Raw genomic sequence first — 17995 nt, forward strand, 5'->3', positions numbered from 1 at the left:
CTCGCTGTGTATGGGGGGTGTAGTCACAGAGGGGTCAGAGCGCCCATGCTGACCCCTGACCACTGCTGGCTGTGATAGAAAGGTGTCAGGACACACAGGACATGGCAGCTCGCTGTGTATGGGGGGGGGGGTGTAGTCACAGAGGGGTCAGAGCACCCATGCTGACCCCTGACCACTGCTGGCTGTGATAGAAAGGTGTCAGGACACACAGGACATGGCAGCTCGCTGTATATGGGGGGTGTAGTCACAGAGAGGTCAGAGCACCCATGCTGACCCCTGACCACTGCTGGCTATGATAGAAAGGTGTCAGGACACACAGGACATGGCAGCTCGCTGTATATGGGGGGTGTAGTCACAGAGAGGTCAGAGCACCCATGCTGACCCCTGACCACTGCTGGCTATGATAGAAAGGTGTCAGGACACACAGGACATGGCAGCTCGCTGTGTATGGGGGGTGTAATCACAGAGAGGTCAGAGCGCCCATGCTGACCCCTGACCACTGCTGGCTATGATAGAAAGGTGTCAGGACACACAGGACATGGCAGCTCTCTGTGTATGGGGGGTGTAGTCACAGGGAGGTCAGAGCACCCATGCTGACCCCTGACCACTGCTGGCTATGATAGAAAGGTGTCAGGACACACAGGACATGGCAGCTCGCAGTGTATGGGGGGTGTAGTCACAGAGAGGTCAGAGCGCCCATGCAGACCCCTGACCACTGCTGGCTATGATAGAAAGGTGTCAGGACACACAGGACATGGCAGCTCACTGTGTATGGGGGGAGTAGTCACAGAGGGGTCAGAGCGCCCATGCTGACCCCAGACCACTGCTGGCTATGATAGAAAGGTGTCAGGACACACAGGACATAGCAGCTCGCTGTGTATGGGGGGAGTAGTCACAGAGGGGTCAGAGCACCCATGCTGACCCCTGACCACTGCTGGCTATGATAGAAAGGTGTCAGGACACACAGGACATGGCAGCTCGCTGTGTATGGGGGTGTAGTCACAGAGGACAGAGCACCCATGCTGACCCCTGACCACTGCTGGCTATGATAGAAAGGTGTCAGGACACACAGGACATAGCAGCTCGCTGTGTATGGGGGGTGTAGCCACTGAGCCGTCAGATCACCCATGCTGACCCCTGACCACTGCTGGCTATGATAGAAAGATTTCAGGACACACAGGACATGGCAGCTCGCTGTGTATGGGGGGTGTAGTCACAGAGGGGTCAGAGCGCCCATGCTGACCCCTGCTGGCTATGATAGAAAGGTGTCAGGACACACAGGACATGGCAGCTCGCTGTGTATGGGGGGGGGGTGTAGTCACAGAGGGGTCAGAGCGCCCATGCTGACCCCTGACCACTGCTGGCTGTGATAGAAAGGTGTCAGGACACACAGGACATGGCAGCTCGCTGTGTATGGGGGGTGTAGTCACAGAGGGGTCAGAGCGCCCATGCTGACCCCTGACCACTGCTGGCTATGATAGAAAGGTGTCAGGACACACAGGACATGGCAGCTCGCTGTGTATGGGGGGTGTAGTCACAGAGGGGTCAGAGCACCCATGCTGACCCCTGACCACTGCTGGCTATGATAGAAAGGTGTCAGGACACAGGACATGGCAGCTCGCTGTGTATGGGGGTGTAGTCACAGAGGGTCAGAGCGCCCATACTGACCCCTGGTGGCAATGATAGAAAGGTATCAGGACATGGCAGCTCGCTGTGTATGGGGGGTGTAGTCACTGAGACGTCAGAGCGCCCATGCTGACCCCTGACCACTGCTGGCTATGATAGAAAGGTGTCAGGACACACAGGACATGGCAGCTCGCTGTGTATGGGGGGTGTAGTCACAGAGGGGTCAGAGCACCCATGCTGACCCCTGACCACTGCTGGCTATGATAGAAAGGTGTCAGGACACACAGGACATGGCAGCTCGCTGTGTATGGGGGGTGTAGTCACAGAGGGGTCAGAGCACCCATGCTGACCCCTGCTGGCTATGATAGAAAGGTGTCAGGACACACAGGACATGGCAGCTCGCTGTGTATGAGGGAGTAGTCACAGAGGGGTCAGAGCACCCATGCTGACCCCTGACCACTGCTGGCTATGATAGAAAGGTGTCAGGACACACAGGACATGGCAGCTCGCTGTGTATGGGGGGTGTAGTCACAGAGGGGTCAGAGCACCCATGCTGACCCCTGCTGGCTATGATAGAAAGGTGTCAGGACACACAGGACATGGCAGCTCGCTGTGTATGGGGGGTGTAATCACAGAGAGGTCAGAGCGCCCATGCTGACCCCTGACCACTGCTGGCTATGATAGAAAGGTGTCAGGACACACAGGACATGGCAGCTCTCTGTGTATGGGGGGTGTAATCACAGGGGGGTCAGAGCACCCATGCTGACCCCTGACAACTGCTGGCTATGATAGAAAGGTGTCAGGACACAGGACATGGCAGCTCGCTGTGTATGGGGGTGTAGTCACAGAGGGGTCAGAGCGCCCATACTGACCCCTGGTGGCTATGATAGAAAGGTGTCAGGACACACAGGACATGGCAGCTCTCTGTGTATGGGGGGTGTAATCACAGAGGGGTCAGAGCACCCATGCTGACCCCTGACCACTGCTGGCTATGATAGAAAGGTATCAGGACACACAGGACATGGCAGCTCGCTGTGTATGGGGGGTGTAGTCACAGAGGGGTCAGAGCGCCCATGCTGACCCCTGACCACTGCTGGCTATGATAGAAAGGTGTCAGGACACACAGGACATGGCAGCTCGCTGTGTATGGGGGGTGTAGTCACAGAGGGGTCAGAGCCCCCATGCTGACCCCTGACCACTGCTGGCTATGATAGAAAGGTATCAGGACACAGGACATGGCAGCTCGCTGTGTATGGGGGGTGTAGTCACAGAGGGGTCAGAGCACCCATGCAGACCCCTGACCACTGCTGGCTATGATAGAAAGGTGTCAGGACACAGGACATGGCAGCTCGCTGTGTATGGGGGGTGTAGTCACAGAGGGGTCAGAGCGCCCATGCTGACCCCTGACCACTGCTGGCTATGATAGAAAGGTGTCAGGACACACAGGACATGGCAGCTCCCTGTGTATGGGGGGTGTAGTCACAGAGGGGTCAGAGCGCCCATGCTGAACCCTGACCACTGCTGGCTATGATAGAAAGGTGTCAGGACACACAGGACATGGCAGCTCGCTGTGTATGGGGGGTGTAGTCACAGAGGGGTCAGAGCACCCATGCTGACCCCTGACCACTGCTGGCTATGATAGAAAGGTGTCAGGACACACAGGACATGGCAGCTCGCTGTGTATGGGGGGTGTAGTCACAGAGGGGTCAGAGCAGCCATGCTGACCCCTGACCACTGCTGGTTATGATAGAAAGGTGTCAGGACACACAGGACATGGCAGCTCGCTGTGTATGGGGTGTGTAGTCACAGAGCGGTCAGAGCGCCCATGCTGACCCCTGACCACTGCTGGCTATGATAGAAAGGTGTCAGGACACACAGGACATGGCAGCTCGCTGTGTATGGGGGGTGTAGTCACAGAGGGGTCAGAGCACCCATGCTGACCCCTGACCACTGCTGGCTATGATAGAAAGGTGTCAGGACACACAGGACATGGCAGCTCGCTGTGTATGGGGGGTGTAGTCACAGAGGGGTCAGAGCAGCCATGCTGACCCCTGACCACTGCTGGTTATGATAGAAAGGTGTCAGGACACACAGGACATGGCAGCTCGCTGTGTATGGGGTGTAGTCACAGAGCGGTCAGAGCGCCCATGCTGACCCCTGACCACTGCGGGCTATGATAGAAAGGTGTCAGGACACACAGGACATGGCAGCTCGCTGTGTATGGGGGGTGTAGTCACAGAGGGGTCAGAGCACCCATGCTGACCCCTGACCACTGCTGGCTATGATAGAAAGGTGTCAGGACACACAGGACATGGCAGCTTGCTGTGTATGGGGGGTGTAGTCACAGAGGGGTCAGAGCGCCCATGCTGACCCCTGACCACTGCTGGCTATGATAGAAAGGTGTCAGGACACACAGGACATGGCAGCTCGCTGTGTATGGGGGGTGTAGTCACAGAGGGGTCAGAGCGCCCATGCTGACCCCTGACCACTGCTGGCTATGATAGAAAGGTGTCAGGACACACAGGACATGGCAGCTCGCTGTGTATGGGGGGATGTAGTCACAGAGGGGTCAGAGCGCCCATGCTGACCCCTGACCACTGCTGGCTATGATAGAAAGGTGTCAGGACACACAGGACATGGCAGCTCGCTGTGTATGGGGGGTGTAGTCACAGAGGGGTCAGAGCACCCATGCTGACCCCTGACCACTGCTGGCTATGATAGAAAGGTGTCAGGACACACAGGACATGGCAGCTTGCTGTGTATGGGGGGTGTAGTCACAGAGGGGTCAGAGCGCCCATGCTGACCCCTGACCACTGCTGGCTATGATAGAAAGGTGTCAGGACACACAGGACATGGCAGCTCGCTGTGTATGGGGGGTGTAGTCACAGAGGGGTCAGAGCGCCCATGCTGACCCCTGACCACTGCTGGCTATGATAGAAAGGTGTCAGGACACACAGGACATGGCAGCTCGCTGTGTATGGGGGGATGTAGTCACAGAGGGGTCAGAGCACCCATGCTGACCCCTGACCACTGCTGGCTATGATAGAAAGGTGTCAGGACACACAGGACATGGCAGCTCGCTGTGTATGGGGGGTGTAGTCACAGAGGGGTCAGAGCGCCCATGCTGACCCCTGACCACTGCTGGCTATGATAGAAAGGTGTCAGGACACAGGACATGGCAGCTCGCTGTGTATGGGGGGTGTAGTCACAGAGGGGTCAGAGCTCCCATGCTGACCCCTGACCACTGCTGGCTGTGATAGAAAGGTGTCCGGACACAGGACATGGCAGCTCGCTGTGTATGGGGGGTGTAGTCACAGAGGGGTCAGAGCACCCATGCTGACCCCTGACCACTGCTGGCTATGATAGAAAGGTGTCAGGACACAGGACATGGCAGCTCGCTGTGTATGGGGGTGTAGTCACAGAGGGGTCAGAGCGCCCATACTGACCCCTGGTGGCAATGATAGAAAGGTATCAGGACATGGCAGCTCGCTGTGTATGGGGGGTGTAGTCACTGAGACGTCAGAGCGCCCATGCTGACCCCTGACCACTGCTGGCTATGATAGAAAGGTGTCAGGACACACAGGACATGGCAGCTCGCTGTGTATGGGGGGTGTAGTCACAGAGGGGTCAGAGCACCCATGCTGACCCCTGACCACTGCTGGCTATGATAGAAAGGTGTCAGGACACACAGGACATGGCAGCTCGCTGTGTATGGGGGGGTGTAGTCACAGAGGGGTCAGAGCACCCATGCTGACCCCTGACCACTGCTGGCTATGATAGAAAGGTGTCAGGACACACAGGACATGGCAGCTCGCTGTGTATGGGGGGTGTAGTCACAGAGGGGTCAGAGCACCCATGCTGACCCCTGCTGGCTATGATAGAAAGGTGTCAGGACACACAGGACATGGCAGCTCGCTGTGTATGGGGGGTGTAATCACAGAGAGGTCAGAGCGCCCATGCTGACCCCTGACCACTGCTGGCTATGATAGAAAGGTGTCAGGACACACAGGACATGGCAGCTCTCTGTGTATGGGGGGTGTAGTCACAGGGAGGTCAGAGCACCCATGCTGACCCCTGACCACTGCTGGCTATGATAGAAAGGTGTCAGGACACACAGGACATGGCAGCTCGGTGTGTATGGGGGGTGTAGTCACAGAGGGGTCAGAGCACCCATGCAGACCCCTGACCACTGCTGGCTATGATAGAAAGGTGTCAGGACACACAGGACATGGCAGCTCGCAGTGTATGGGGGGTGTAGTCACAGAGAGGTCAGAGCGCCCATGCAGACCCCTGACCACTGCTGGCTATGATAGAAAGGTGTCAGGACACACAGGACATGGCAGCTCACTGTGTATGGGGGGTGTAGTCACAGAGGGGTCAGAGCGCCCATGCTGACCCCTGACCACTGCTGGCTATGATAGAAAGGTGTCAGGACACACAGGACATGGCAGCTCGCTGTGTATGGGGGGTGTAGTCACAGAGGGGTCAGAGCGCCCATGCTGACCCCAGACCACTGCTGGCTATGATAGAAAGGTGTCAGGACACACAGGACATAGCAGCTCGCTGTGTATGGGGGGAGTAGTCACAGAGGGGTCAGAGCACCCATGCTGACCCCTGACCACTGCTGGCTATGATAGAAAGGTGTCAGGACACACAGGACATGGCAGCTCGCTGTGTATGGGGGTGTAGTCACAGAGGACAGAGCACCCATGCTGACCCCAGACCACTGCTGGCTATGATAGAAAGGTGTCAGGACACACAGGACATAGCAGCTCGCTGTGTATGGGGGGAGTAGTCACAGAGGGGTCAGAGCACCCATGCTGACCCCTGACCACTGCTGGCTATGATAGAAAGGTGTCAGGACACACAGGACATGGCAGCTCGCTGTGTATGGGGGGTGTAGTCACAGATGGGTCAGAGCGCCCGTGCTGACCCCTGACCACTGCTGGCTATGATAGAAAGGTGTCAGGACACACAGGACATGGCAGCTCGCTGTGTATGGGGGTGTAGTCACAGAGGGGTCAGAGCGCCCATGCTGACCCCTGACCACTGCTGGCTATGATAGAAAGGTGTCAGGAAACACAGGACATGGCAGCTCGCTGTGTATGGGGGGTGTAGTCACAGAGAGGTCAGAGCACCCATGCTGACCCCTGACCACTGCTGGCTATGATAGAAAGGTGTCAGGACACACAGGACATGGCAGCTCGCTGTGTATGAGGGAGTAGTCACAGAGGGGTCAGAGCACCCATGCTGACCCCTGACCACTGCTGGCTATGATAGAAAGGTGTCAGGACACACAGGACATAGCAGCTCGCTGTGTATGGGGGGTGTAGCCACTGAGCCGTCAGATCACCCATGCTGACCCCTGACCACTGCTGGCTATGATAGAAAGATTTCAGGACACACAGGACATGGCAGCTCGCTGTGTATGGGGGGTGTAGTCACAGAGGGGTCAGAGCGCCCATGCTGACCCCTGACTCCTGCTGGCTTCGATAGAAAGGTGTCAGGACACAGGACATGTCATCGCTGTGTATGGGGGGGTGTAGTCACAGAGGGGTCAGAGCACCCATGCTGACCCCTGACCACTGCTGGCTATGATAGAAAGGTGTCAGGACACACAGGACATGGCAGCTCGCTGTGTATGGGGGGGGGGTGTAGTCACAGAGGGGTCAGAGCGCCCATGCTGACCCCTGAGCACTGCTGGCTATGATAGAAAGGTGTCAGGACACACAGGACATGGCAGCTCCCTGTGTATGGGGGGTGTAGTCACAGAGGGGTCAGAGCGCCCATGCTGACCCCTGACCACTGCTGGCTATGATAGAAAGGTGTCAGGACACACAGGACATGGCAGCTCGCTGTGTATGGGGGGTGTAGTCACAGAGGGGTCAGAGCACCCATGCTGACCCCTGACCACTGCTGGCTATGATAGAAAGGTGTCAGGACACACAGGACATTGCAGCTCGCTGTGTATGGGGGGTGTAGTCACAGAGGGGTCAGAGCAGCCATGCTGACCCCTGACCACTGCTGGTTATGATAGAAAGGTGTCAGGACACACAGGACATGGCAGCTCGCTGTGTATGGGGGGTGTAGTCACAGAGGGGTCAGAGCGCCCATGCTGACCCCTGACCACTGCTGGCTATGATAGAAAGGTGTCAGGACACACAGGACATGGCAGCTCGCTGTGTATGGGGTGTGTAGTCACAGAGCGGTCAGAGCGCCCATGCTGACCCCTGACCACTGCTGGCTATGATAGAAAGGTGTCAGGACACACAGGACATGGCAGCTCGCTGTGTATGGGGGGGGGGGTGTAGTCACAGAGGGGTCAGAGCGCCCATGCTGACCCCTGAGCACTGCTGGCTATGATAGAAAGGTGTCAGGACACACAGGACATGGCAGCTCGCTGTGTATGGGGGGTGTAGTCACAGAGGGGTCAGAGCGCCCATGCTGACCCCTGACCACTGCTGGCTATGATAGAAAGGTGTCAGGACACACAGGACATGGCAGCTCGCTGTGTATGGGGGGTGTAGTCACAGAGGGGTCAGAGCACCCATGCTGACCCCTGACCACTGCTGGCTATGATAGAAAGGTGTCAGGACACACAGGACATGGCAGCTCGCTGTGTATGGGGGGTGTAGTCACAGAGGGGTCAGAGCAGCCATGCTGACCCCTGACCACTGCTGGTTATGATAGAAAGGTGTCAGGACACACAGGACATGGCAGCTCGCTGTGTATGGGGGGTGTAGTCACAGAGGGGTCAGAGCGCCCATGCTGACCCCTGACCACTGCTGGCTATGATAGAAAGGTGTCAGGACACACAGGACATGGCAGCTCGCTGTGTATGGGGTGTGTAGTCACAGAGCGGTCAGAGCGCCCATGCTGACCCCTGACCACTGCTGGCTATGATAGAAAGGTGTCAGGACACACAGGACATGGCAGCTCGCTGTGTATGGGGGGTGTAGTCACAGAGGGGTCAGAGCACCCATGCTGACCCCTGACCACTGCTGGCTATGATAGAAAGGTGTCAGGACACACAGGACATGGCAGCTCGCTGTGTATGGGGGGTGTAGTCACAGAGGGGTCAGAGCGCCCATGCTGACCCCTGACCACTGCTGGCTATGATAGAAAGGTGTCAGGACACACAGGACATGGCAGCTCGCTGTGTATGGGGGGTGTAGTCACAGAGGGGTCAGAGCGCCCATGCTGACCCCTGACCACTGCTGGCTATGATAGAAAGGTGTCAGGACACACAGGACATGGCAGCTCGCTGTGTATGGGGGGTGTAGTCACAGAGGGGTCAGAGCACCCATGCTGACCCCTGACCACTGCTGGCTATGATAGAAAGGTGTCAGGACACAGGACATGGCAGCTCGCTGTGTATGGGGGTGTAGTCACAGAGGGTCAGAGCGCCCATACTGACCCCTGGTGGCAATGATAGAAAGGTATCAGGACATGGCAGCTCGCTGTGTATGGGGGGTGTAGTCACTGAGACGTCAGAGCGCCCATGCTGACCCCTGACCACTGCTGGCTATGATAGAAAGGTGTCAGGACACACAGGACATGGCAGCTCGCTGTGTATGGGGGGTGTAGTCACAGAGGGGTCAGAGCACCCATGCTGACCCCTGACCACTGCTGGCTATGATAGAAAGGTGTCAGGACACACAGGACATGGCAGCTCGCTGTGTATGGGGGGTGTAGTCACAGAGGGGTCAGAGCACCCATGCTGACCCCTGCTGGCTATGATAGAAAGGTGTCAGGACACACAGGACATGGCAGCTCGCTGTGTATGAGGGAGTAGTCACAGAGGGGTCAGAGCACCCATGCTGACCCCTGACCACTGCTGGCTATGATAGAAAGGTGTCAGGACACACAGGACATGGCAGCTCGCTGTGTATGGGGGGTGTAGTCACAGAGGGGTCAGAGCACCCATGCTGACCCCTGCTGGCTATGATAGAAAGGTGTCAGGACACACAGGACATGGCAGCTCGCTGTGTATGGGGGGTGTAATCACAGAGAGGTCAGAGCGCCCATGCTGACCCCTGACCACTGCTGGCTATGATAGAAAGGTGTCAGGACACACAGGACATGGCAGCTCTCTGTGTATGGGGGGTGTAATCACAGGGGGGTCAGAGCACCCATGCTGACCCCTGACAACTGCTGGCTATGATAGAAAGGTGTCAGGACACAGGACATGGCAGCTTTCTGTGTATGGGGGTGTAGTCACAGAGGGGTCAGAGCGCCCATACTGACCCCTGGTGGCAATGATAGAAAGGTATCAGGAGACACAGGACATGGCAGCTCGCTGTGTATGGGGGGTGTAGTCACAGAGGGGTCAGAGCAGCCATGCTGACCCCTGACCACTGCTGGTTATGATAGAAAGGTGTCAGGACACACAGGACATGGCAGCTCTCTGTGTATGGGGGGTGTAATCACAGGGGGGTCAGAGCACCCATGCTGACCCCTGACAACTGCTGGCTATGATAGAAAGGTGTCAGGACACAGGACATGGCAGCTCGCTGTGTATGGGGGTGTAGTCACAGAGGGGTCAGAGCGCCCATACTGACCCCTGGTGGCAATGATAGAAAGGTATCAGGAGACACAGGACATGGCAGCTCGCTGTGTATGGGGGGTGTAGTCACTGAGACGTCAGAGCGCCCATGCTGACCCCCCCCCTTACCAATGACCAATTAATAGCCACATGGCAGACATAGTCCAGGAATATGACAACCATTAATGTGAAAACTTTGCTCAAAATTCCCAGATTTCAACGGACTCCTTCAGACGTCTGGTGGAGTCCAGCAAAGCGGTTTTAGTCATGTGGCTGCTCCATGAAAGGTCTCTTACGATATTGGTGAACCTCCTATAATAAGAACCTGTTATAAATAAAGACAGGAGGCGGACTTCCCAATGTGAGCGGGAATATATTGTATGCAACAAATCCAAGATTTTTTTTTTTTTTTTTACATTTTCGTAGCAATAATTAAACAATGTGTGGATAAAATCAGAAAATAGATAATATCATTAACAGAAAATAGATAATTACATATGATACAAGGTTTGCGTCGAAGCAAAGCACAGCTAAAGTTCATTCACAGTTTCTGAGCGTGTCCATAGTCGTCGTTCTAGTGTGTGTGTATGTGTATATATATATATATATATATATACATACACACACATACATATTTATATATATATACACACATGTACTGCGTGTAGTGTGTCCAATCAGAACACACTAAAATTCCTGTCACAATTTATATTAAAATTATACTTCCTTCAAAAAAAAGTGTGGGGACCTACAGTGGTGGCGGCCATTTTGTTGATTCTTCTATTCATAATTAGCCATCTATAGTGTTTGAAAACGGATCTGTCATGAAAACCATGAGGTGAAATGATGCCTATGGGGAGTAAATCTGGCCACGTGTACGTATGTTTTATATATACCTATAGGCCATGGTTGTCAAAGCTACTTAAATCTCAAAATGGCTGCCACCAATGTATAAAAATGCCGCCCATTTTACCATTTCTCTTGTTTTATCAGATGTATTTTACACTATATAGAAAAAAAAAACGTCTTGCATGTGAACGCGGCCTGACATCGCTAGATATTATTGCAATAGCGCTCCTCACACATCCGTTTACATTCAGTACATAACATGCGCCATTCTCTCCTCACAAGGCTGGGCTAATACTGCATTAGGGAGAGGCCATACATCGCCATTATCGTTGCGACTTTACCAAAACATGTGGACTCGCACCCTTAAATTACTGCGTTCTTTACACCCTGTGAATTTGTCATAAATGCTGTTTTTAAGGCAGCGACAAGCAATGGATGAGGGAAAGAAAAATATTTTGTCCGTATTTTTGACTGTGAGGAAAATACAAGTCTCAGATTGTTCTCTAGGCCTTTTCTTTTAAACCAGTTGCTATGCGGCCTTTAGCAACCAATCAAGAACCAGCTTTTATTTTTCAAAATGCACTTGACAGATGAAAGCTGGCTTCTAATTGGTTGTCAAGGAAGACAAGGCTGTTTGGGGCCTAGTCTAAAGATAAATGATTTGGCCATCATTAAAGTTAAATTAAAGGGATATTCCAGTCATTCTGAGTGATCCAAAATGAGGAGGGGGTCTAAATTCTAACTATAGCCCCCTATCCAGAGGATAATAGACAAATGTTTGGGGATTGAAGTCCCTTCTTCTTATACCATCAGTATTAAAGGGTTTTCTTGAAATATATGTCAAGCGATGAGGTAAACTGTAATCCTTTGGACTGCCATTAGCAGAAGGAGGCAGTAGTACTCATCTCTTCTCTATAATATCAGACAGACTATAGATATGAGAGAAGTATGGTAGTAGAAGGATTGTGGGGTTCTTTGAAAAAAGGAAAATAAAGAAAACCCCAGGAAACCCCTTTAAGTTTTATCCCTACACAGACTGAACCTTATTATAGGGCTTGAAGAAAAAAAAATTTATACCTCTGACCATACATACTCGGACTCTCCTACACTGTAACATTCTATTCCCAAAAGAGGTTAAAGGCGGCCATTTTGAATCACTTATCCCCCACAAAATAGCTACCACTTAAATTTATATGATGGTAATAGAGCAAAGCTTTAGGAATGTAGAATACAAACGTCCTCCATTACATTATAAATGTGAAAAACGTGGTAAAAATACATATACAAAACCTTGTAAAGCTAACATGCCGCGCAGAGCATTCTTACATGCAAACAAAATGGATCCCGGACCCCAGATCCCACCACACGGGTTGTCATTAGACTTTGCAAAACGCTTCAAACCTCTGGCGAACGTCCCTGGGGTGGTGCCACGCAGATTGTCCACTATTTGGCAAAAAATACATGTGAATGTATAGAACTACATTCTATAGTGAATATAAAGAATAAATAGAAATAAAGAGCTGGAGTGATCGATTGGTGTAGAGTGTCTGTAATCCAGGAATTTGGATAATCTGGAATCTCAATGATCCAAAACGGAGAAACAATTACAAGACTCAAAATGGTGGTCCTTATTTCACTTATTGCTCCAACGTTATGATGCTCCTCCCACTGGTCTTTACTTCCTGCTGTCTCACGGTGGACAGGAAGTGACTACTCAGCTAATCACAGAGGCTTAATCATGGCCAGTGATTGGCTAAGGGGGCACTTCCAAGCTTTTCCAGTGTTGGGACAACAGCCATTGTCAGAATCATAGTGTCAGGGATCCTTAACAGTGAATATCACTTTTTTAAGTTAGGATCCACCGCCCTTCGAACCCGTTTAAAGGAATTCTACTGTACAGTATACCGTATTTCTCTTTTTCCCTGTCAGTTCCCCCTGACAGGAAAAAAAATCCCAACAATTTTTTTAATCTGGGGCATAAACCATAGGGTCTTGAAAATTGGGGCTCTACCCTACTGTGGTCCTATCTACAGCCCCCATATAAATTAATCACACCCCTCGAGAGATTTGAACTTAAATTGGCTCTCACAAAACGGAATGGCTCAGACTAAACTTATTGAACCAAAAACTTTCCATATATCGGAAAAGCCCAAAAATTTGGCATCCAACTTTTTACTGTTTTTGGACCAAAAACAAATAATCCAAACACTGATAAAACAGCAAGTCCCATGGATACTATGGTAGTAGTAGAGTCTTGCTGTAACCAGCATTGTGCCCCTTCAGGATATAATACTGTGATCCCAACTTTTTTTTTTTTTCCAAAAAGTTCCAGCGAGCCTCATAGTAACACTGATCTGGTTGATCATTTTTAGCAAAACAAAAACAATGAAATACTGGACACAGAGTATAAAAGAAACACAACATCGTCTTATCATTGGTATGAGATACAAAAGCTGATGGAAAAATATATATCTATCACTTTCGATCCTTCTGCAGACGCCCGCCGATTACGTACAAAATAATACTTCAAAAATAGTATTCAAAAAGGAAAAATCGGATAAAAGTGTCAACCTCGGGTCAACACGTCAGCAATGTCCTATTGCTTGATACTTGTTGATGGTTTCAAAAAGTTGCAAAAGTCTTGGCTCCTGGAGCAAGGAGGGTTGAGGGGGATGTGTTTTTCGAGACTTCTAAAACCTGAAGCGAATGACGAGGAGGAGAACTCGTAGAAATGTCCATGGGCCTTTCCGAAGCAACGTGGGGTTATACGTAGATGCCCTCGGGGTTGAAGCCTGAAGACAAGGCGTTCTGGAGGATCCGTAAGTTACTTGGAAGTTGTCTCGAAGTTACAGGTCGTTTTAGAGACCCCGACTGGAATGCAGGCTCTGAGGAAGGCAAAAAGAGTAAGAATTTTTCAAAAATATGTAATTACATGAGCTGTCCACTAGAGGCGCTACATCATTCTATTGGGCAATTTACTACGCAAATCTGCAGATCTATTTGTGGTCACCAGACTTAGCCTGAGCCTATGATCTGCATATATCTAGCCACTTCTAGGATTCTGTAGCTCAACCTTCTCCAGTTGGCAAACCATAAAAGTTTGGACAACCCCTTTAAATAGGGAATTCATAGCAAGCGTACCCTTTTCAGGCTGTGGGAATTCGGCTTCGCTGGGCTCAGCGGGCAGCACCGTAACCTTAGTGCCGGTCTGCTGGATGAACTGCTGGAGATTCACTTGTCGGAGTTCTTTGGTCAACTGTTCGAGTTCCTGTTCCCGCTCCTGCAGAAAAAAAACGGCAAAAAATGAATAAAAAGTTATAATAAAATCACTGACAACAACTTTATTTCATCACAGACCGGCTAAGACGACAGATCTACATAAACTTTTTTAAATATAATTTTTAGTTTTTGAAAATGGAAAGAGCCCCGACTCACCAATAACCTCTTTGCGGCTTGTCCCAGAGATCGCTCTACAGCCTTGGCTCCGTTCTCCAGCCGGATTGTTTCCTGCCCCTGGATGTCCATCTCGCCTTTGATCTTCTCGATTTTCCCCCTGACGATTTCCTCGTTGATTTGCGACTCTTGCATCACCATCTGTAACCTCTCGGCCTCGATCCCGCTTTCGATTTTCTGGATCTGACTCTGGTAGTCCTTCAGCTGGTTCTCGCACTGGAGCATCCGTTGGGTCATCTCTTGGAGTTGCTCCTTGAGTTGCTTTTCATTTTCCACCTCGATCTGAAACTCATTTTCCCAGAAGTCCTCCTCCCCGATCTCCACGTCGTTGCGTTTGATCTTCTGCTCCCACTTCTCGAGCTCCTCCTCCAAGCCAGTCTTGAACTTCTGCTCCCAATACCGCACCTCGGCGTCGTTGGAGTCCAGCTGCTTCTCAAGATTCAAGAGCTTTTCAGATTGTAAGTGTATGAGTTTCTTTAAGTCCTCACCGTTGGTCCTACAATTATTAAGCAACTTTTGCTTAAATTCAGACTCTTTGCCTTTACCGAAAATGTCCATAAGTCCTTTGGCTCCGCCGGTAAAAGTCAATGATTTCCTCTTTGGTTCGCGTCTCTTTATGGAGCGGTCATTCTGTGGCCTTAGCTTGGCCAGAGGGGGCAGGCTTTGCCTGTATAAGTTTCTCTCAGGCACATGGGCGATGCTGTCCGACGTAGGGCGGTCGGTAAAAGACGGCCCGGTTCGCCTCAGAATAAGCTGCACGTCGCTTGCATATTGTCCCCACTTGTTCAGAGAGATGACCGGGTTCTCGTGAGGAGCTAAGTGCCTCTCCGAGTCTCTCCATTTTTCTATCAAAGTGTATCTTCCAGTGCGACCTGCAATATAGAAGAAAAGACTTGAGTATTAGACCCCGGGGTTACTTTACCGAACCTCTATGTTTGCTATTCCTAGCAACCGACGCCACGTACCGCCCAGCCACCGACATAACGTACGACCCGGCCACCGATACAACGTACGACCCGGCCACCGATACAACTTACCACCCGCCAACCGATACAACATACGACCGGCCCACCATTACACCCTATGGCCTAGCCAATGGCCCGGCTCCCTGCACCCATGCTGTGCTCTCGAATAGTGCAGCACAGCAGCAGCAGATTTCTGTAACCCTTTGTGAGTCTGCTAACGCACCGGCTCTGAAGCCGGCAGAGGTGATAATGTCATCATGTCTGCAGAGCTGGCACGTAGTCATCACACATAGGAGTAAAAAAGAAAACTGCTGCTGTTTCGGGGAATCAGGGAAGGGAGAGAAAATGTTTTTGGGGGGGTCTTCTCACAGTGGGACATACATCAGGAGAAGGTAGGAGCTGCTGGCTGTTTAGGAACACTATGACTCTTGGCTACAGTGCGGGGGCACTATGACTCTTGGCTACAGTGCGGGGGCACTATGACTCTTGGCTACAGTGCGGGGGCACTATGACTCTTGGCTACAGTGCGGGGGCACTATGACTCTTGGCTACAGTGCGGGGGCACTATGACTCTTGGCTACAGTGCGGGGGCACTATGACTCTTGGCTACAGTGCGGGGGCACTATGACTCTTGGCTACAGTGCGGGGGCACTATGACTATTGGCTACAGTAGGAGAACATACTGGGCATGCCGGTTTCATGCTTTGTGGTTGCCCTCAGATGTCTGATTGTAAGGGTAATTCTGTAAATATGTAACTACTAAACAGTTCAAGTCCATTTATACAGTAATAAAAACAGTAAAACAAAACATAAAATACACCAGTAGATGGCGCTGTTAGATCACTGGTCGGCACTGCACACCTCCGGGATCGATAAAACGGGAATAATTATCAGTATTTACATTTAGAAGGCAATTGGCTCTTTAAGGAATTTTACAATATTTTAATTTTAAAAACATATTTCAAATAAATAGGAAAAACATTTTTTTCAACTCTCAAAAAGCAGATTTCCATAGAGCAAAACAACGGCGCGGCTCCAAAATCTGCCGCCTGTTACACACAAACATTGTTCAGAGCCAAGTCAGCGAGGCTGCGGCATGGAGAGGATGATTGAACACACGGTGGGCGGATGTCAGACGCAGCAGACGGCGCAGGGGGAATACCGGAGACGGGAGCAGCCCCAATATCCTCTCTAATAATGGGGAAGCAAAGTAGGGTCCAGGCTAAAGGGGACATCATTCTAGGGTTCAAGGGAAGGTCAAACTAGGGTTCAAGTTAAAGGGAAGGTCAATCTAGGGTTAAGGCTAAAGGGGATATCCATCTTGGCTACAAGTTAAAGGGGGGGTCAAACTAGGGTTCAAGTTAAAGACAAAGTCCATCTAGGGTTCACATTAAAGGGAAGGTCAATCTACGGTTCAAGGTAAAGGGAAAGTTCATCTAGGGTTGAAGATAAAGGGGGGGGGGTCAAACTAGGATTCAAGGTAAAGGGAAGGTCAATTTAGGGTTCAGGCTAAAGGGGACATTCATCTTGGCTTGAAGTTAAAGGGGAGGTCCAACTAGGGTTCAAATTAAAGGCAAGGTCAATCTGTGGTGAAAGGGAAAGTTCATCTAGCATTCAAGAAAAAGGGGGGGGGGGGTCAAACTAGGATTCAAGGTAAAAGGAAGGTCAAACTAGGGTTTAAGTTAAAGGGGAGGCCAAACAAGGGTTCAAATTAAAGGGAAGGTCAATCTATTCTTCAGGTTAAAGGGGAGGTCATACTACGGTTCAAATTAAAGATAAAGTTCAAGATAAAGGGGGGGGGGTGGCAAACTAAGAAAAGTTCAATCTAGGGTTCAAATTAAAGGGGAAGTCCATTTAGGGTTCAAGTTAAAGGGGAAGTTGAAATTAAAGTAGAAGTCCACCTGGGGTTGAAATTAAAAGGGAAGAACATCTAAGCTACAAGTTAAAGGGAAAGTTGACCTAGCGTTTTAAAAAAAAAAATCAACTTACCTATATGCAAAAAACGCTAACCAGCTTTATGAAAATTTAAATAGACAGCAGTGGCGAATTATTTTGGTTCCGTTTTAGAGACTTTAAGGGCTTGTGTAGCGGTTATATCTGCGCCCCCTTAGTTCAGCTTTGATAGAGACGGCCCACCCACGGAAATATTTTATTACAAAACTCAGTCTCCGTCTTATCAGTACAACATTCGGTTTTTCTGCAATTTTACAATTCTGGGAAGCGTCCCAAAAGATTGCGAAATGTCCGATTCCTCCGTAACATGGATATTTATTATGTGGGTAGAAGAAATACAGATTTTTATCATTTTAATTTTGTTAAAAAAATATGGAGGCGGAGAAAGTTTGTTTACATGGAACCCATCGTGTCCTTTATGAAGAATGGCGCAACGCGAGACTGCCAAAGCATCACCTTTAAAATACTAGACCCCTTTAATAAGGAAAACATGCCGCCATCTTGTTGAAGCCTAAAGAACTGATTATAGAGGAAATTCTGCAGGTAGTTTACAAGTTATGGTTTGTGCCCCTCCCCCCCTTTGGGATCAAATTTCCGCACCCCC

The 17995-nt window shown here is 51.0% G+C and overlaps 1 protein-coding gene across 2 annotated transcripts in view; it reads right to left on the minus strand.

Annotated features, from left to right (window-relative positions):
- Positions 1 to 11186: 11186 nt before the first annotated feature.
- The window catches only part of RASSF8 (Ras association domain family member 8), a 42824-nt gene continuing 36015 nt past the window's right edge, over positions 11187 to 17995 (minus strand). For both annotated transcript variants that reach the window (XM_072145079.1, XM_072145080.1), the window contains exons 3-5: positions 14456 to 15345; positions 14162 to 14300; positions 11187 to 13905 (exon numbers count right to left, since the gene is read on the minus strand). In XM_072145079.1, the coding sequence (XP_072001180.1) occupies positions 13784 to 13905; positions 14162 to 14300; positions 14456 to 15345 (1151 nt within the window). In that variant the 3' untranslated portion in view covers positions 11187 to 13783. The remainder of the gene's footprint in view (positions 13906 to 14161; positions 14301 to 14455; positions 15346 to 17995) is intronic.

The sequence above is a fragment of the Engystomops pustulosus genome, chromosome 4, assembly GCF_040894005.1.
Source record: "Engystomops pustulosus chromosome 4, aEngPut4.maternal, whole genome shotgun sequence".
Taxonomy (NCBI): Eukaryota; Metazoa; Chordata; class Amphibia; order Anura; family Leptodactylidae; genus Engystomops; species Engystomops pustulosus.